Here is a 21024-nt window from a genome sequence, read left to right on the forward strand (position 1 = left end):
CATTTGTTATTAAGTTACTAATTTAAGCGGGAAGACATATTTGGCCCTCATATACTTGAGGTTACACGTGTTGTAGTCGATGTGATTTGTTACTAGGTTGTTAATAGCTCATTATTAGCAAGTTATAAAGTAATTTAAATGTTTTAATTAATAAATATTGTGAATTGGTTAAAAGAGCTGCTATAATTAACACTGAGTAAATACCTATATGTGTTTTCGAATGTTGTTGGTGTTTTATATAGGTTTCTAGTTATTTAAACTTCAGTTTATAGTTATTTTGATTTTTAATAAATAAGAATGTATTTGTAACAATAGTGTTGTATTTGTATAGTTTTCTTTTGATATTTCACTTCTAAAACCTAATTATATGCTATCTATGCGACATATGATATGATTTATTTTTAATCTATATTTTAAACGTCAACCGGCGTAACTTGTTATTGATTTTATTTATATCTCGATGTATTTTTGAATAATTTTCTTTAAAGCAAGAAATGTAAGGCGCACATTTAAATAAGCTAGTAACTACTAAGCCATGTCATCTAATGGTAACGGCGGCAACTATGCACCTCTGAAGCAAGCATTGACCGACTCCGAATCAGAGGACGATCAGAAACTAGAAAATGCTGTCCACATTAAGGCTTCCGATAGCTGCAACAATTTGGACTACAATAGTGGATTACAATCTTCAAAGAATTACAGCATGAGTGACATGGATGATTATAATACCAATGAAAAAACTGTAGAAAGCACAATGGATAATGTAAGCTTTTTGCAGTCCGATATCTCTAATAAGATGTCGTTTCCACGTCGATGTGCGTTAATTGCGTCAATATTTGTTTGTATTTTTACTGTAAGTATATTTTTATGGGGAATACCTTGCTCGGATGTTGGTAGCTGCGCCAACAATGAGTGGCAAGATAAAACAACCAGTTGGGAGATCCCATATGATGAAATTGAACTGTCTGGTGCAGTTCAAGTAGTAGATGGTGCTATACCCAATACGAAGAATCTTATATTTATATATCGTGGCAATCATATGAAGGAGGAAAAAAATAATAATGATAATGTGAATGGAGTTTTGTTAATTGTTGGCAACACAGGAAAAGTTGGCTGGTATACAAGGGAAGCCAGAATACCCACAGAAATTAACTGCCATCTCATTGATGTGAATAGAGATAGGCAAAAAGATTGTATAGTGTCTGGTTCTGAAGGCTTACTTGCAGCTCTGAACCCCTTATCAGGAACTTACTACTGGTATATTCTCAAGCAAGGAAAAATCTTTAGTGATATTGCAGCAATTGATTTTCCAATAGTTATAAGAGATGTCGATAAGGATAATGTGAATGACCTGATGACCGTGGCAACTATGTATCATAATTCTAATCATAATTCATTGCTTATAATATCTGGAGCTACTGGAAATATTATTGGTGATCCAATGACTATAGATGATTGTCCAATAGTCAAATTGTTGACTGAGTCTGACCCCATTACTTACATCTGCAAAAATGATACCTATGAAGCTTTTAGGGAGATTAAATATAATGTATTATATAGAAAATTACTTAAACTAGATCAATCAGTAAATCATTCTGTATCGATATCGTCTGTTTCTAAAAGAGTGAACCTAAGCTTGAAGAAGACAACAAGCAGCACAAATAACTGGGAAATATATACAAATGGTCCAGGAAAACTTATTGTTGAGAACTCTGGTGAATGTCCAAATTCATGTAGAGTGAATTTAAAATTATTGTTAGCGAAAAATGGCACTACCAATGTTAGCTGGGAATATTCTGCGAATCATGTATATGCAATGAAGCCTAGTAAATTTGCTTTTGCAAACTCTATTAGAGGGTTTGTATTAAAATTATGACAGTGGAACAGTGCACACCTGGCAAAGGGTGCACTTAAAATTGATGAAGTTCGATATAATGTACAGAACCAGAGTCCAAAGAACACAAATGACATCTTCTATTATAGACCAACTATAAATGTCGCGTCTATATCATCATTCATTAAATACGCAAATTTCACAGCTCATGATATTTCTGAGAGAATTGTTTTGGTGTCATTTGATAATTTACAAACATATGTACATGTTAATGTGAGCCAAACAGATATAGTGCAAATATGTGTTAGAGGATCCATTGATGCTGGTGTTCCTGTACCAACTTGCCAACCAGATCTTGAATATCAAGAGAACTCCTTAGTAATTGCCGATTTGGATGGCGATCAATCTCATGAACTAATCTCTTACTATAGTACATTCTTGCCCCCTGAATCATATTCTCCGAAGAAAACAAATCCCTATGATAATTGGAGGTTGACTTCAATTGTGAGAGTAATTAGACTGGAATCTGAGTTACCAAAGTTATTTGTATCTGATAATTAATATTAATAATCTATGTTAAAGTATAATGCTTTAAAAAATAATTTTGCAAGTGTTGCCATGCTTGTTGTTTGGCTTAAAATTTTATTATCTAGTCATCCAAATTAATTACAAACATTTTAATCACAATATGTGTAAATAGTTTTATAAATTCACTTATCTCATGTATTAACGAATATATAACATTGTAATAGTATTGTTAACTTAAAAAAATTCAAATCTTTGTATCATAATTGTTTCTATATTTCATAAAAGTAATATTTAGCACATTAATAAACTTTTGATGAACTTTATAAATTATATTGGATATTTTATAAAAAATATAATTAAATCAATAATAATCACTATTTATTATAAAAAATATTTTAATCCTAGTTCTGCTGTTGTTTTATCATTAACTTGTAGTTGTTGCTATCTGTCATTCTAAAACATCTGTGTTCAATCTTGATATCATGAAAAATTAATCATATTATTGTTATAATTGAATTTGTATCTTATATTAACTGTTAGAACATTTGTATTTCCGCTATATAAATTGTGGTTTTCATGATTTGTTATTTCCAATACAGATAATATTTATGGAGTAATAAATAGTCGAAATTTTGATGATATTTTTATTTGAAAATTATCAATTGTCATATCCTTGAATTTGTAACCATTGTGTTTACAGTCAAAAACTGTTCCACTGAGCCACAGTGATTTTTAAGTAATTAAAATTGTTACTTATGTAAACATTTCTATATATTTTATTGTAAATATAGATTATAGCAAGTTGTGGCAAAGGGGTACAAAAATTACTGTAAAATCAACTAGTTGTAGGTTCAATTTCCTCTCTAGGTGATGAAATATTTATTTATTCTTCAATCCATTTCTTCGCTCTGGTGTCGAGGCAAAGCGCGGTGTTGTTCCCCCACTCAACACACAATGCCTCCAGAGTCCGGCGGAAACTGAGAAACGGCGCGTCTTAACATTAGGTTCCCTCTGCCTACCCTACAGAAAGCGTGAAACTGATTTGGTTTGATTGGGTAAATAAAATTAAAGATTACAAAACAAAGCATTTTTTTATTTGTTTGCTGGTAACGGTACAATAAATTTAAAAGCAATTGAGTAAAGTATTTTAAACTTCAGAATTGCTGACTATTTTACAACAACCTTATGAAACTAAAAACCGGTTCATATTTTTAATTTACTGATTATAACAAGAAAAGAAAAAACAATAATCTTATACCTAATCTATATTTAACTTAACAAATTATATTACCTAAAAAAAAAGAAAAAAAATATTAAATATCAATAGTATTAAAGAGCAATTGAAATCTAAATGAAGTAATTTTACATACAACATACAACTTTATGGATATGAGTTAACTTTTAAATTCAATAATTTAAAGCAATTGTTTAATTTATGATCAAATAGAACTAAAAGCTTTTCTTAAATATTATAAATTTCCATATAAAAAAAAATATGGAGGTTTTTATTTAATTGTTTAAAATTATTATTTTTAACACAATAATAAATCTTAAAAGGAACATAATAGATATGTTTTTTAAATTATTTGATACTAAAGCCGATCTATTCTGTAATTATTGAGAATTACTAAATTAAAACTAAGGATTCCTTTAAAGCAATCATAGTCACAAAATATGTAATTTTACATGTAAGGACGGATTTTTAAAAATTGAGCTTAACGCTTCTGGCAGGCAGGAAAAGTTGATGAAATGTAGTGACAAGACACTCCATTCCCGAGGAAATGAAAATACTAAATACTTCAATCATCCAAGTGGAAATCAAACCCAGGATTGTGTCATTGGGAATGGAAAAGAAATGTCCCTCTGCATTCCCTGCTATGTGCGGGATACAGCGTGAAGCTATCAGCTATAAGTATTATACATTAGATTTTTTAGAATACTCTTTAAAGAGTTGGGACGTCACAAACTATAAGCACCAATATATATATACACAATATATTATAGACAAGAATGTGCGTTTTCCTTAAAAAAACTTTAACATTCAGTTCGTTTAACTATAAATATAATAATAAATCTTATTCTTTTAACATTTTTATTTTAATAATAGTTAGACTTACTAACAGCGTTACTTACATATTATTACAATGATTACCATAGTAATCTTTATTACAACAGTAATATTTATAATAAACACTTTTATCACTGTATTACCCATGTAGCGTGAGTTGGGGCGAGAGTAATCTATATATATAAAAGGTATTATATAAAGGAACGAAAATTTTTTGTTACAAAAAACTTTGAGAATTATAATTCTTTCTCCCTCTTCATTACTTTCTTAACGAATTAACTAAACAAAATTTAACGTCACGGCCACAACTCGTCAACCGTGCTATACACATACATTAAATATAATAGTACTTAGGGTACAACAATCTTTATATTACCACTTTTCTCTTGAACAGAGGAATATGGCGCGAGTGTAATATAATCTCCGGCTGCCAATTGTTCAGATATGCTGTACTCACTGTCGTCGGACAGTTCTACTACAACTTCGTCGTACTCCTGGTATCTGTAATAATTATAATTGCCAACTAGTATTAGTGTGAAGCAATGTTCTTCTTCACATTTTTTCCGTTTTCATATCGATATAATATAACTTCGTATCGGATATGTAAACGGTACAGTTAAAAAACGACCTGCTAAATTTAAATTAACAATTCTATTAAACCTATATAATATTTTCATTTCTTCGCACTGGTGTCAAGAAAAGGCGTTGAATTCCGTCACACAAAAGCCAATGCCTCCAGAATTCGGCACAACGGGGGGAGCAGAGTGTTTTAACACTGCGTAAAGCTAAAAAAATAACAATTCTCTACATCACTTACATAACATGCATATTCAAGGTCTGTTCATGTATGAGACGTGTGAGCGCCATTTTAGCCTCGGCCCACTGTTTCATGTCCTGGGTCCTGGGTTCGACTCCCGCGAGGACACACCGTATGGCTTGGGCTTCGAGGACGCAGAAACGAGGTTCCAATTCGGCTATGGCGTCTTCTCTCACCCAAAACACTTGGCCGTAATCTATGTACATGACCTGTAAGAATTATACTAGGTCTTACTTCCGGTTTTCTTTTTTTTTAGTAGTATTTAAATCTGCAATCAGTCGCAAGATAATAAGCAGATAGCCTGAGTGTAAATGGCGTTTAGGCGACGAGGCCAGCGCGAAACATTCTAAATAACAAAAAATAAGAAGAGTGGCAATCTTTTTGTTTACCAGACTAAAAAACTTTTCAAAGCTTCTTTTACTATGTTTATATATTAATAAAATTTATATAAAATGTTATATTTTCATTTACATACTATTTATTTATTTTCCTATTCACAGCTTCACGCTTGTTTCCGCATAGTAGTTTCTCCACTTTCCGAGCGAAGCGGGAATCAACAGCGCTACCCTGAGTGGGAATCGAATTCAAAACTATCGGCATTTACAGTCAGACGCCATCTCACTTTGCCATAACGACTACAATTATACTATTTATTGTTTAAAATAATACCTCAACGTTCTGATCAGCGCGCGTAGAAGATATGACCCTGGCCCGGTACCAGTTCTCGTCGGAGTACAACGCCGCCACCAGTTCACCTGGGGCCGGCACCAACTGGAAAAATACACAAAGCAATATTTTATTTGTATTATACTGTTATTATTTCTAGAATGGCGTTTTTGACACAGTGAAAATGATAGTTACCAAGCCGCTGCGGCTGTAGGTTCGATATCCAATCGAGGGAATTAATTACTTTCACTTCCCCATTTTCGTTAAGTCAAAGTGCGGCTTTGAATACTTGCATTCAATATGTAATGTCTCGAATTCACACGGACAGAAGACAGCGTAGTGTCTTGCATCTTATAGTCCTGATCTATGCGGGTTAGTTTCCCGCTGTATCCCGTAAATAGCAGGGTAGGCAGAGTTGACATGGAAGCCTGTGTTAGGACACTCTATTTCTATTAAGATCCGTTCCTCACTTTCGGCCAAATTCTGGAGGCGTTGCATTTTAAGTTCATTTTAACTCTGTATCCTCTGGAAATACAAGCATGCAGTTTACTTTTGCGAGTTCAACGAAATCCTTAATGGGTCCGCTTAACGGGCGGTTTCAGTCGGATATAACAACAATACAATATTAATTGTTATAAATTAATAACAAAATAATGAACTAAAAGTAGAGACAAAGTAAAATTTAGGAACTGTGTGCGTGTGGATCATTATTTGACATTTCTTCTTTGTCGTGTGTGTTCATGGTTGGAAGTTATGTCTATTCACTAAGTCCTGGCAAAAGAAAGAAGAAAATGAAAGAGGAGGTTTTTCAATATATTTGTTTCTATAATACAAGAACATTACCTGTAGACGTTTGTAAGCTGCTCGCGTCGCCTCTGAGTTCATATCCAGTATGAGGGCGTCGAGCGTCGTCGGGGGCAGTACCACACCAAATTTTGGTATTGTTTCCTCTATTGTAAATCGAAATATTACATTAATTCCATATATTATAAATTGAGAAAAGTCAAAGAAAAAAAGGCGAATATATGAACTTTTTTACTCAATTGCGTGAAGCAAAGAATGGTATGGTGTTTATTAATTTATGTATGTAAGTTATTTCCTATATGCCAAACGGGTTGATTTTGATGATTCTTAAATCAATCGATTTATCTTAATTCATTTAGAATTTTATTTACAATTATGTACTATTGTAATTGTTCTTTAATAGATAATCTTTAATAAATCATATTTTTTTTGCAAAAAGGATTTTTTAAATTCTCCCTTTAGAATTTTATTTTTATCTGGACTTTTAAGTACTATGTTTAAAATTGCAATAATTGTGATAAAATACATATTATTTATGCAAGTGACGATGGCATTTATTAATTACCACAATGAAACCAAAAGAAATGTATCTTCGGACCCTAGTATCACCATACAACAATTCATCCATTTCTGTCTGGTAGTTTTTGCGTGATTGGCGAACAAACAGATAGACAGATAAAAAATCTGCTAAGTGTTTTTCAGCTTCTATAATCGATATGTTAAACGAGATAATTTTTATTTTCTTTATATCTGTCATATACAGAATCGACTTTTCTATCCTTTTATTATATATAGAGATAAGTAATTCTAATCAGAGAGATTTTTAACAGTTTCCAAAAGGCGTGGGTTCCAGTCCAGCTACTGATACTCACCTTTTTTGTCGTCCACGAGGTGCACGTAGAACCTGTCGAAGTGTACCACGTAGGTGACGTGCACGCGAAGCCACGTGCCCGGCGCGGGCAGGGGACGCGCGCGGCACTTCACGGTCACTGGTACGCGGTCCAACGTCCAACCGTCTGGGTTTCAATGCAAAAAGAGCTTTATTAGACAAATATCTTTTGATGATTTCATATAGCATCACTTTGTTTTGAATCTGTCTATGTGTCTGTCCGTCAGTCTATACCATTTATTTCAAGATTTTGTTGAGGTGTGAAAGTATGGAATTTGGCAAAAATTAAGAAACTTACAATATAAGCATATCATAGAAAAAAAATCTTTACAAACTTATATTCAGAGTTAACTTCATATAAATTAAGGGCATACGAATAGGATATAACATATAGGATAGAAAATATAGATATGATAAAGATATGTAAAAAAAGGAAATCAAATACATCACCTGGGTATTTTCTAACATGTCTCTTGGTACATCGAGAACCTTTGAAACATGTTTTATTTGGTCCACCTTTATAATGTTTGCATATGTCAATCTCGTCTCGGTATCGGTAACCCTGGGAAAAGGGAAATATATAATTGTTTCTCAACTTCACGCCGTATCCCGCATATAATAGAATAGGCTAAGGGAACCTAGTGTTAAAATACTTTCCGTTTCCCACGCACCATCAGTAACTTTTTTAATTTGATTGAGAGATCTTTTTATATTTTAATATATTTGAAGATAATATTTATATTTTAACATCTTTTAAGTGTTCTTCACACGCTAAGGGAGGGAAAGAGGAACCAGCACGGGTTATCCAGGTCTTGGAATAACCTCTGATCAAAAGACGTTGGTTATCTCTCTCTATAATCTCGCTACATAAAAAAAATCTAATTAAATAACATTTATGTATACTTTAAAAAAACTTTTACTAATTGAAAAAGAGAAAACAGATTGCCGATCATATTTTCTTAAATGATTGCAAAGAAATTTCAAACAAAATTTTATAAAAATCGGTTTATTCATTTGGGAACTATGATGCCACAGACATAAATATATACACATAAACACACACGTTAAACTTCTAACACCCCTCTGCTCGCGACATGTCGATTTTTTTTTTTTTTTTTTTTTTTTTTTTTTTTCGGACTTGACTTTAATGCTGTTAGCCTTACTGGCCTTTACAGCGACACCGGGTGGGTAGGGAAGAGGGTACTCTGTCCCTGAAAATATGCAGGCACTGTGTGGCTGCCTGTGGGGAGTGCCGACGACGCAAGGGCGCCCCCTGCGGGGCTCGAACCTCGGCTTGCGGTCGTCGAGCGGACTGGGAGTTTCCCTATTCTAAGCAAAGCCGGCCGCGACACAGAAGCCGCGACCGGGGGATAAGATTAGACTAATCTAAGGGAGCTAACGGTCCCTAACCGCTGGACCCGACGGCGCCGAGGCGCCGCCGGGCCGTGAGATAAGCTTGACTACGTCGTCGGTTCCGGCGACGACGGTGTGTGTGTCGTGCGTGTGTAGTGTGTTTCCTACCTACGTACGGGCCGTTTGCTACGGTAATGGCGTCATCGGGGTCTAAGAGGACGCTACGCGGGCGTTTACGAATCGCGTGAGGCGTGTAATTACACGCCTCGGCGACGAGGGGGTTCGCGTGCGAGCCTGCGCGCTCAAAGTAGCGCTTCGCTAAGCGTTTGCAGTGCTCGTGAATCGATTCCAGTTCAAAATCTCTATGTAGGTCGACATTACGCACGTACCAGGGGGAACCTGATGCGATACGCAGGAATTTATTTTGCACTTTTTGCAAGGGAGCAAGCTTGGTGTGCGCGAACGCAACGCAAGCGTAAGTAAGGACAGGTCTAATACAAGCTTTGTATAGTGTCAGCTTATTTCTAAGTGACATTTTACTTTTCTTGTTTATGAGATAATATAATCTATTGAGAATGTACTTTGCTTTATTGCAGACTTTTGTAATGTGGGGTTTGAAAGTTAATCTAGAGTCTAGAGTGACACCTAGATATTTGACCTGTTTTTCCCAGGGAATGGGTTTGTCTAAGAGATGGATGGTAGAGACTCTAATATTTTTATTGAGAGGGAAGAGTATTGCTTTACTCTTCTCGGGATTGACTTCGATTCTCCATTGGCGGAACCACTCACCGAGTGCGCGGGCCGCTTTCTGGAGTCGATCTTTTAATAAGATAGTACAACGCGAGGTTGTGAAGAGGGCTGTGTCGTCGGCGTACATAGCCAGGTGAACACCCGGAGTGAGCGGGATATCACTGGAGTACAACGAGTACAGGATAGGTCGACATGTCGAGACTTAAAAAGAATAGTAAAAAAAATATACCGTAACAGCTTCCACGGCGTCGTCGTATTCTGGATTTTCTGTTATATTTAGATTTTCTTCGTTTAACTCCGGAAGTCCTTTAACAGTTTCCGACTGTTCAGGAGCTAAAATAAGATTAAAAAAACACATATTTACTGGATTTATCAAACCCACAACCGTCGTTACAATCAGACGAATCAGCTATACCGCTGCACCATAATTATATATCAAATCCATTTCAGTGGATCCAAGACAAGATGGCTCTCACGCGCTCGTACATGAGCAGACCTTGAATATACATATTACATAAGTGAAGTATGGAATTGTTTTTTTCCTGCTGTACCCCCATTGAACAGGGTAGGCCGAAGGAGCCTAGTGGTAAGGCACTCCGCTACACAATTTCCGCCAAATTCTGAAAGCATTGTGTATTGTTACAGTACTCAACGGCGCGCTTTGCCTTGACACCAGAGTGAAATTAAAAATATAAAATTATATAAATATTAATATTATTTTCTCGAGTGGGAATGGAACCCAAAACCTGTCACGTTTACAATCAACGCTTGTGCCTCTGCGCCACGACTCTCTTCTACTATACCATAACCTTGGTATGACTTTTATTCTTAAGTATTTAAAGAAATATATACCTGATAATGGCATGTATGAAGAGGTTGATGACAGTGGACGAGGCGAAAGAGGTATGTAGAGACCGTAGCGTTTGGCTCTCCGTCCTCTCTGACTATCCTGCTAGGGATTAAGCGTGAAGCTGTATATATGTATGTATACCTGATATTGATTGTTCTTTTTGAACCAAGAATTCGTTGAGCACTTCTCCAGAGGAATATGTCAAATACACGTCGAGGGATTCAGATGAGCTGGAAATATTATGAAAATACGATAAGAAAACTAACTTAATGACTAAGAAATAGAATATTAATTATTCGTGTCCTTTATTTATTGAAGTGAAATTTTCTTTAATTGCGTTGAGCAGTATTCTGATGGGTGAAATTTTGTTATTTTGTCTCACTGACACACTGTATCCTGCATATATCAGGATAGGTAGAGGGAGCCTAGTCTTAGCCTAGCCTAGTCTTAGGTCTAGGTAGCCTAGACTTAAGACACTCCGTTCCCCACGCACGCTTGTGACCTTGCATTACTAAGGCCTCATCTAATTTAAGCCTATATATTTAAAAATATTAATAAATGTAACTTTTTTAATTAATATAGTGTTTTAATCTTTTTTATTATACTAACTATACATCATCTAATATCCTTACATGCTTTTATCTTTTTTATTTGATTGTAAGGGTTGCTGGGATGAGATCATCTGTGGTGATAAGTTCGACTTTACACCATATTTTTCTTTTATTTATTATATATTAAGTATTAAATAAACAAAAAGATAATTCAAAATTTACAACATTATTTTAATTCAGCCTCCATTATACAATCGCGGTGACAGGTGTTAGAATGTAAAAGGTTAATTTAACCATAAAAGTTAAGTTAACAATAAGAAGGTAGTCAGTTCAAATTCAAAAATATGCAAATATTTATATTCAATATACAAATGCTTATCATCATCAGCTACTTACTTATCATCAATCTTGATGTGACACGGGTCACCAATTAACCCTTTTAGGAGGGTCTCTTGCTCTTCAATTAAATCCTTGTTCAGGGGATCCAGAACATCTATCTGTAATAAATATCATAATAAGAAAACCATATTTAAGATAAGAAAATGAGATTTTTGTAAGAATTGAACAATACATAATAAATAAAGTACTATTTGTTTTATGTTATAATAGATATATAAGGCTCGAGGTGATCACCTGTAAGCGTATGCATAAAAAATGTTAAATATGAACTCTTTTCACGTTTACAAAATACATATTTTTTTGTGGTTTCTTTTGAAAATAAAGTATATTTTTGTATGAAATCATGAAAATTTAAAATACAAGATTTTTAATAATTTTGACATTTACCCCAGCAAGATGACAGCATCGCGCGTACGGCGGTTTCTTACAGAATCTAGGATACAACGGTTGCAGGTTCGACGGCGAGGTTTGCCTCGTTTCCCCTGTGTCCACTAGAAACACTTCTGCTTGGCTCATGTCCTTGAAAACAATTAAAAAATAATAATAGTGATTTATTATATGATAAATTGTATACAAATTACTCTAAAGTTATAGGTCCATCACTAGTTTAGTTTAGTTTATACTTTATTGCACACAAATAAAAGAAAAAGAATAAAACAAATAGAACAGAACAGACATAAAAAAAACAAATATGCAAAGGCGGCACTATTAAGCTGGATGAAAATATACACACTTATAACAACTTCGATATAATAAGAATGTATACCATAGTGGTTACAGCGATTAGATGTTTTCCAAGCGCTGACGAGGTTCCAAGGTTTCCAAGCGATGAGCGGACACGAGGATTTAAGTCCCGCTACGTTCAAATTTATATATATATATATATATATATATATATATATATATATATATATATATATATATATATATATATATATATATATATATATATATTATTAACTAGCGGCCTGCCCGCGGCTTCGCCTGCGTAAACTACGTTATTATTAATTTCTGTCTCAACGAGTACCTACGTCCTATAAGTGACGTCCATGAAAAATTTGAGATTTCGTGATGAGTGAGTGACCTTTTGATTTTATATATATATATATATATATATATAAAATAAATATATATATATATATATATATATATATATATATAGATAAGACTTAGAAACTACAATTAACGTTAATCTGACATATGTATGTGAAAATTAATTCTAAAAACGTTTTTCTTTTCTTTTACTTTTAACATAAAGTATCTAAATCATTAGAAATTGACAGGAATTTTACGATCTTATCCATTTATTTTTAAATAATGATCTAAGAATACGTAAGAGATGAGCATTGTCATCATATATTATGAGATAGTCTCTGAAATTTGTTCTGAGAAGTATGAGTCAAAATAAGCAAGCGACAATCATACAATATATCTGATAAATTTATAGATCTGTATATAAGTAATAATAGTTCTCGTGATTATTTAGTTCAAGAAGTACTTTTTTAACGCAATACGTCCTAAAGGTAAGCTATTTAAGAAATATGGTAATTTTTATTTACTATAAATTAGTTCTGGTAATTTATATATATACAAGACCAAACATTTTTTTAATTGAGGATATAAGAGAATTAATATTTACTTACAAAAAGGTTATAATTTCAAGGTCAAAGAAAAAAGGGCAGTTGTTTTTTTTAACTTTAGACCCTAAATATATTAGTCATAATTTTATATCTATGTCGATTTTTTAGTGTTTAAAAAACTCAAAACAAATATTTTGAAAAAGATTTTTTTTGTTTTATTTCAGATGAAGTTGTTTATCTCTCTCTTGACGTTAGCTGTTTTGGCAACAGTATGTAATTCAGCTTCCCTGCAAAAGTCCAGCAGGGCTAACCTGAGTTTCGGTTGGATACGACCGGGAGACGTATTGTTACGGAGGTAAGAATATCTTATTTTTAGTATATTTAAAGTGTTATTCCATACTTAGGAAAGACATACTTATTTAGAAAAAGTATAAAAAATTGAACGTAGCGTAGGATTTGAACCCACGCCTCTTGAAAGCCGTTCAACTTGATATTTTTATACGTTTTCTAAATAAGTGAGACTATTTAACATTATGTTCCCTCTGCCTATCCTGCTGTGTGCGGGATACAGCGTGAAGCTGGCTTTTTTTTATCTATAAAAAATATTTATTATTTTATTTCAGGGCAATCGTTTCGCAACAAGCTATACCAAATAGTATCCAATACCAAGACTACGTGTACCGTGGCTACTACGGCACCTATATTTCAGCAGTAAGTGCATACGAGAATGGCTGGACTCAATACGGGAGAGCCTACGTCATAGGCGGTGGCATCGGACAAAACAACATTACTTTAAGACTACAGTCCACTAGAGGATTCGGATTTAACTATACTATCGATATTTATGGACGATAATTATTATTTAGTAAAAAAATATTTTGAAGTACTAATAAGTATCGAATAATAAGTGTTGCCAGTTCTATCTAGTTATTTAACTACAATATTTTTATTTTGTTGATAATGACTATATATGTAATCCTTCCTATACCTTTTAGTTTCTTATACCTTCTATTTTACATTATTTTTGTACAATATATGTAAAATTATGCAATTATAAATAATAAATAATTAACTTTTTTTATTAATTTCAAAATATATAAATATTATAATTTTTAATTTAAATACTAAGATAAAAAAATACATTAATAATTTTAATTCAAAACTTTCGCTTTTATCAGTAAAGAAAGAGAAAGTAATTTTGTCTTAGGCATTTAGAAACTTCAATAATTAATTTAATATAACTCAGTTTAATATCATAATTATTTACATAACATGTATATAATATATAAAAATGTTAATATTATAAAACTTGACAGTTTATTTGTTAAATACATACGTAGCTTCACGCTGTATCCCGCATATATCAGGGTAGGCAGAGAGAACCCAGTGTTAAGACATTCCATTCCCCCCTAACCACCAAACTACCTCATAGGTATTGCGTGTTGAGTGGCGGAACTCAACGCCGCAAGTTGTTTGTTAGTTTGAACACAATAATCTTAGAAATTGCTGATCGAATTGTAAAATTCTTTTTATTTTGCATAGTTTTAATGTAATTCTCCATTCCAATATATAGATTATGCATACCTTAAGATTTACTAAGAATCCTCTGTAAAAGCAGTTAGTGTTGTCGTCATACACTGCACAGTAGGTGAGCGTTTTCAATTCTTCCTCACTCATTTCTACTATATTCTCTTTATAGTAGCTTGTCATTGATGTCATAAAGCTGAAATAAATGTTTATTTAAATAATATAATTTTAATTTGTCAGACAATATTTGGAAAAAAATTAATTATGCCCATAATTATGGGGTTGTAGCACAATGGCCGTTTACATACATACAATAATGTTAAGAAAACACGTATTAAAACCACAATGAGGAATGTTTCAAATAAATCTATACTGAAATCATAAAACCTAAATGTTTATTTGGATGACAAAAAAAACTTTCTGTTGGATTGTAGCATTAGACGAATGTGTAATATTGGTGTACAAAATATGATAGTGTTAATCTCTTGCATTTGTTTTTACGTGTTTAGAGTGATAAGTCATTATGTTCTACACTCTGTTCACTGTCATTTTTCCAAAAAAAAAATTAGATGGAAGCGCGACGATGAGTTCTGCAATTCAACACACAATGTTTCAAAAATTTTGCGATAACTGGGAAACATAGTGCTAGTTAACACTTCCATCGACCTACTGTAAAGCGTGAATCTCAAAAAAAAACAAAATATGATTAACTATATAAAAAAAGAGAAATTGAACCAACTCACTTTAATACTTCAGACACATCCTCAGTAATAACCCAAAATGATATTCCATCCGTATTCATAATTGTTGCTGTGTAGATATGGTCAATTTCCAATATTGTTTGTGCGGGCAATTTACATTCCTCTAATGTATGGGAATCTATAAGAATTAATAATTATAATTTATTTATAGCAATTTTTTTAAAATCTGAATGTAGTGGGACTCCAGTCATGAACACTTTCAAATTGTTTGTTGTTTATGGAAATGTGGAACAATACTTTAATTTTGTTAAAAATAAATAATGAATATATCACGGTTAGCTTCCCGGGTTCGATTTTTGTGTAAAGTTGGGGCAGGAGCCTGAGTAGGAACTCGCTATTATCATTCTCTGTCATTTGGTTTGGTGCTATTTTATAAAGAACACTCAGGGAAAAAGCTTAATACCATATCCTGTATAAAGCTAGAATTCTATGCTGCATTTTGCCTTGACACCAAAACGAATGACTGAAAATAATAAATTTTCCCAATTGAGAATTGAACCCAGAACCATCACGCACACAGACATTGTGCTGCATCAGAAAGGCCTTAATGTTTAACCATAGCGGATTAATTTTCGCAAAATAAATACTGCATTGTCTGCAGCTTCAGGCGAGGAAGGCTTACATACACTGCTCAATTTTTGTGATATTGCATGTTGAGTGGTGGAACTCTACTCTTTTATCTCCCAAAATAGGTAACTGAAAAAAATTTAAATGCTAACATTTAACATAAGTAAGGATCCCAACTGTCATGTTTACAGACAGAATCTACTCTGGCATGCCAGAACAGCCTCTACAAGATACTATTTTATATATATTTTATATATAATAAAAGTTAATTTTAAAATATAATTTCATAGACTTACCGTCTAAAGTCAGGTCTTTCAGTTCCTTCATTATTTGACATTGCACTTCTTTTTCACTTCTAGTTGTAGGAACACTTTCAGACGAACAAGAAGTACTAGAAAATTCTATCAACAATTGGTTGTCTTTAGGAATTTTCCGTTTTTTAGGAATAGATTTTTCTTGACATTTGGAATGTTCTTTAGAGGTTGATGGAATGGGTTCACTAAGTGTGTCTATCAAGTTAGTATAAGTGTCCCATTGAGATTGTATAGGAACACTGGATGTGTCTTGAACGGGAGTATATTCAATACTGGTAGTTGAATCTAAAATAAAAGAATTCCATATTTTTTGTCTTAACATAATTAAAAATTCTGAGAAAAATTCTCATAATTTCACTTGATTTTGCACTACATGTTTTTTGATTCAATTGAATGTAAGTCAGGTCATTGGTATAATGACCTAACTTATATTTCTTTAAAATTAGGAAATATAATTTAGGTGATTATTTTGCTTCACACTTTATTCCACATATGTTAGTGTGGGCCTCTGCCCAAGTTGCTCCACTCAAATTGCCCCTCTGAGCAAGTGTTGAAATACTATGGCCTCTGCTGTCTGCCCAAATTCTCAACATCCACTATTGAATAGCAGAGCTCACCATTGCATCTTTCTCCACTAGGATGGGAATCAACAACTGTGCCATGATGGCCAGTAAAGTCATGGGTGGTGAGGCATTAGGTGATAGAAATTTACACTTTAGCGGGTAGCTAAAGCTAACCAGTGAAATGAAAATACTATAAATATAAACATTCCACTAAATTATGTTCACTTAATATTTGAATCATCCATGAATAAATCACAATTCAATATAAACAGAAATATTAACTTGTAATTATACTTACCAAACTTGCTCATAGCAAGGTTGAAATCTGTTATAAAATATGTAAATTCATCCAACTGTTTCAGACTGCTGAGAAATCTTTCTTTAAGTTCAGATTCAGAAGACACACTACAATTAAAATTGTCTGTAAAGTCTTGTGCCTGAAAAGATAAATGACATAGAATTTTCAAATTTGACAAATATTTTCAATTTATGAGTATTTTGTACTAGTTGTTGCGCGCAACTTTGTTTGCGTGTACAGTAAAACGTAAAATCCTCTCTGTTATATCTATTTTATGCGTTGTCTGTTATATTTTTTATATCCAAAAATAAGAAACGAACTTTTTAGGTACCTACCCGCATTTTCAATTTAGTTATATTACGATTGGCTTGGTCGCACTTTTCTATGAACGCGCTAACCCTAGCAGCAATTTCATTACGGCGATAACAGGCTAAACTAGCGAGGTCTACAAAACTCCTGAAATATAACACCGACAAATTAAACTAAAACATAAGTAATAAATAAGTTAGGTATTGAGAAAGTTGCGTTGTATACATTTTGTTTGATTCTGTTTATTGAACAGTCTTTAACTTTGTGTGACGTAAAAAATAAACAAAATAAAAGTCTATAATTTAGTACAGCTTAGTATTAAATACAAATATTAAATGATTTTATAAGTTCTAACTTCAGTTTGAACCTTTCCAACACAGATTACAGAATGACTGATTTGACAGATTAAAACATTAGAGCACGTTTAGTAGTGTTGCCAGAGGCAAATAGTAAAATATCACCAGATAGCTTTCGCTTGCTTTCGATTTTTTAAGATATACTTTTATTTTATTTTGGGTGTCATCAACGTTTGTTTTTTAAAACTTATTTAGCTTGTGAATATTTTATGATTTTGTTGTAATAAAAATTGGCATTTATATTTTTTTTACAATAGTAAATATATATTAAATCTCGTATACAGCATCTACCGGCAAGTAGTTAAAATGTACACTAGTGTCACAATTTTGTAATAAATTGGTTTTGCTTTTCAGCAATAGATGGCGATACATGAGTTCATATGGCTGGAAAGCTTAAAGCTTAAAATATTTTATGGTCTTACAAACAATACAATTAAATTCTATTCTAAGTATGTGACAATTACTATAACGAGTGATATATTATTATAGTCAGATATATTTTCGTTCGGTTAAGTAAAAAAATGCTAGTAGGCGATTTTATAAGAAAACAAAACCAAAGAGATACAACGCAGGTTTTTCTTTATTTTTAAAAATGCGAGGACTATTTTTTTTCAACTTATATATGAAACTTTTGTTTAGATTTATTATTAACATATTTTATTTATAATAATATAACATCTTTACCATTGCTTTGTTCATTGAATTCATTGGAATATTTAATATTTCTTTTCATAAAATAACATTATAATCTATATATATAAAAGGACTTGTCCTCACTGACTGAGGTAAGACGCACGCAGAGCCGTAACCGCTGTGCGTAGAAACGTGGAATTTAGACAGATGTTTACTTTTGTAATCTGGACATCCACTAAGAAGGGATTTTGAAAAAATTTAACCCTAAAGGGGTGATATAGGGGTTGAAAGTTTGTATGGAAAAAAAATTAAATCGGCACTGATTCTTATAAAATTCGAAATTTAGATTTTTAAAAGTTTTTAATTGAATACGTGTTTCATCGTTTTCAAGAATTCTCCCTCTAAGGGTGCAAATCGGGAGTTGAAAGTTTGTATGGAAAAAAAAATAAATCGGCACCGATTCTTATAAAATTTGAAATTCAGACTCTTAAAAGTATTTAATTGAACACATGTTTCATGGTTTTCTAGAATTCTTCCCATAAGGGTGCAAATAAGGGGATGAAAGTATGTATAGATTTTTTTTAAATCGGGACCAATTTTTATAAAATTTGAAATTCAGACTATTAAAAGTATTTAATTGAACACATGTTTCATAGTATATTAGAATTCACCCCTAAATACGCAAGCGAAGCTGCGCGCGCCCGCTAGTAATTTATAAATTACTGAAATAAGCACAGTAACAAGACAACAGATAACATAGAAAATAGCTGAACTAACCAAACTTTACATCTCTCAATCCATATTAAGTACATCTTAATAGAATCCACCACTAAAAAGTTAATTAAAACAATCTCATAAACACGATAGTAATATACGAAGGTGATCATTAGTGAGACAGCCAAGTTACGCACACGTTTCAATTAATGTGGCCAGCAACCTAAACAAGAGCTGCATAATAAATTCAGGAAGGCCTGTTTCGCGCGATTCTAATTGGATTCAGGGGCCCGAGCAACCAATTAGTGGGGGAGATGCATGTATGTATGTACGGCAACCGGTAACTAGTGAACCTCCATTTTAGTAATAAATGTTTGAATGTAATGTGTATTTCCTTTTAATAAGTTTCCCATGTTGCTGAATGTTTGACGCCTTCAAGACGATGTGATTATATCGCGGCGGTTGTGGATTCGATTCCCGTTGGAGGGAATTTATGATTATTTATTAGTATTTCCGTTTCTTCTTAAAAAGTTAAGTAAATGATTTTCCAACTTTATTTATTTAATGTTTTTTTAAAGACTTTATTCCTTAAAACTTAAAAAAAATTGAAAATGCTATTAAGTTAAAAACAGATCATGAAAGAGACATATCTTTAATATAGGTAACTTGTTGGACACGAAAATCTCAAGACATAAGGTTTACGTGAGAATAGAATAAAGATTCACATATTTTTAAAGAAATTAGAAAGGACATGGGATACATATATTTTTGTTAAAAATATTGTAAAATTAATATTTTTTGGCTATGAAATTAAGTTTAAGCGTGCGAAGCCGCGTTTGTTTCTAGTATTATTATAACAATACCGAAGCCCCATTACACCAACAATTTTCTAGTCCTTAGTATTAGAAATGGAGGCAAATTTATTACTCTAATGAGAGAGAGAGAGAGTACACTCACGCTATGATATATACTTTATACTTTTTATACTTTATTGGAATACACAAGAAAATTTACACAAGAAACAATTTGTACGATAATAACCGCATTAGTGATACACTGTGTTGCGGCTATTAACGCCCACCTCCCTAGCGTTGCTTAGTAACTATTGTAATTATATGAAACAGCAAAAAATTACCATGAAATACAAAAAAAATAAAATAAAAAAAAAATAAAAAAAACTCTTAAAGTAAAATAATATAAAAGTAAGTGGGTTTGTGTGAGTGTGTGTGTGTGTATGTGTGTGTGTATTTGTGTGTGTCTGTGTGTATGTGTGCGTGTGTACATGTGCGCGTATGTGTCTGTGTGTGTGGTGCGTGCTTATGTTTGCATCTGAAATTTAATAAGATTTTCGGTGTCTCTATAATTTAGTGTTAGAAGCCAATTAAACAATACAATTCTACACCTTCGTAGCGTTAGGCTGTAGATTTTAAGGTATTCATTGACTTTATTGTACAGTGTTGGGCTCAAATAAACGTAATGTTTGTTTGAGGAGGCCAAGCGTCTTTTTTCAGTCGGACATACTCTATTATTTCTGCGTTTCAAATTTTCACTATTCTGGTTGTAAGATATTTCTGTGTGTTTTCGTAAAATAGCGTGCAAGATAAACAATTGTCGAACAGTCAGAACATTACAAATTTTATATAAATCTGCAGTTGAAAAGCGCCTAGGTTTGTGTGTGATGACTTTTAAAACACATCTTTGGGCTCTCTCCAGTCGAAGCATCGTGCATTTCGATGCTCCACCCCATGCCGGAATGCAGTAATTCAAAATAGACTGCACAAGAGAAAAATAAACCATTTTTAAGATTTCCTGGGTTGCGCTAGATCTAAGATTTCTAAAAATGTATATGAGTTTCCTTAATCGGGATACCAAAGCATTTATATGTTCAGTCCA

At 32.8% G+C, this 21024-nt stretch overlaps 4 protein-coding genes across 4 annotated transcripts; 3 read left to right on the plus strand and 1 right to left on the minus strand.

Annotated features, from left to right (window-relative positions):
* Nucleotides 1-397: 397 nt before the first annotated feature.
* On the plus strand, nucleotides 398-2996 carry LOC146531287 (uncharacterized). Its single transcript, XM_085198228.1, has one exon. The coding sequence runs from the start codon at nucleotides 536-538 to the stop codon at nucleotides 1874-1876; it is 1341 nt and encodes a 446-aa protein (XP_085054354.1). The 5' UTR covers nucleotides 398-535; the 3' UTR covers nucleotides 1877-2996.
* On the plus strand, nucleotides 1877-2395 carry LOC146531288 (uncharacterized; the record flags this gene model as incomplete). The annotated part of the gene is made up of 1 exon (XM_085198555.1): nucleotides 1877-2395. A coding segment is annotated over one exon (519 nt), but the record flags the coding sequence as incomplete, so codon positions are not given.
* A 438-nt stretch (nucleotides 2997-3434) lies between the features above and the next one.
* Nucleotides 3435-17794, minus strand: LOC146531289 (protein tudor-like). The gene is made up of 16 exons (XM_085198227.1): nucleotides 17654-17794; nucleotides 17455-17575; nucleotides 17120-17258; nucleotides 16241-16543; nucleotides 15360-15495; nucleotides 14674-14812; nucleotides 11897-12028; nucleotides 11507-11607; nucleotides 10701-10789; nucleotides 9939-10042; nucleotides 8057-8168; nucleotides 7590-7733; nucleotides 6757-6863; nucleotides 5917-6018; nucleotides 5248-5456; nucleotides 3435-4931 (listed from the first exon to the last, which is right to left on the minus strand). Coding segments are annotated over exons 1-16 (2091 nt in total). The 5' UTR covers nucleotides 17656-17794; the 3' UTR covers nucleotides 3435-4780.
* LOC146531290 (putative salivary secreted peptide) lies at nucleotides 12902-14161 on the plus strand. The gene is made up of 3 exons (XM_085198229.1): nucleotides 12902-13032; nucleotides 13314-13444; nucleotides 13713-14161. Exons 2-3 carry the CDS (start codon nucleotides 13314-13316, stop codon nucleotides 13942-13944), a joined length of 363 nt encoding a protein of 120 aa, XP_085054355.1. The 5' UTR covers nucleotides 12902-13032; the 3' UTR covers nucleotides 13945-14161.
* Nucleotides 17795-21024: the final 3230 nt, after the last annotated feature.

This window comes from Heliconius melpomene, chromosome 15, assembly GCF_056956725.1.
Source record: "Heliconius melpomene rosina isolate 202511_hmr_F chromosome 15, ASM5695672v1, whole genome shotgun sequence".
Lineage (NCBI taxonomy): Eukaryota > Metazoa > Arthropoda > Insecta > Lepidoptera > Nymphalidae > Heliconius > Heliconius melpomene.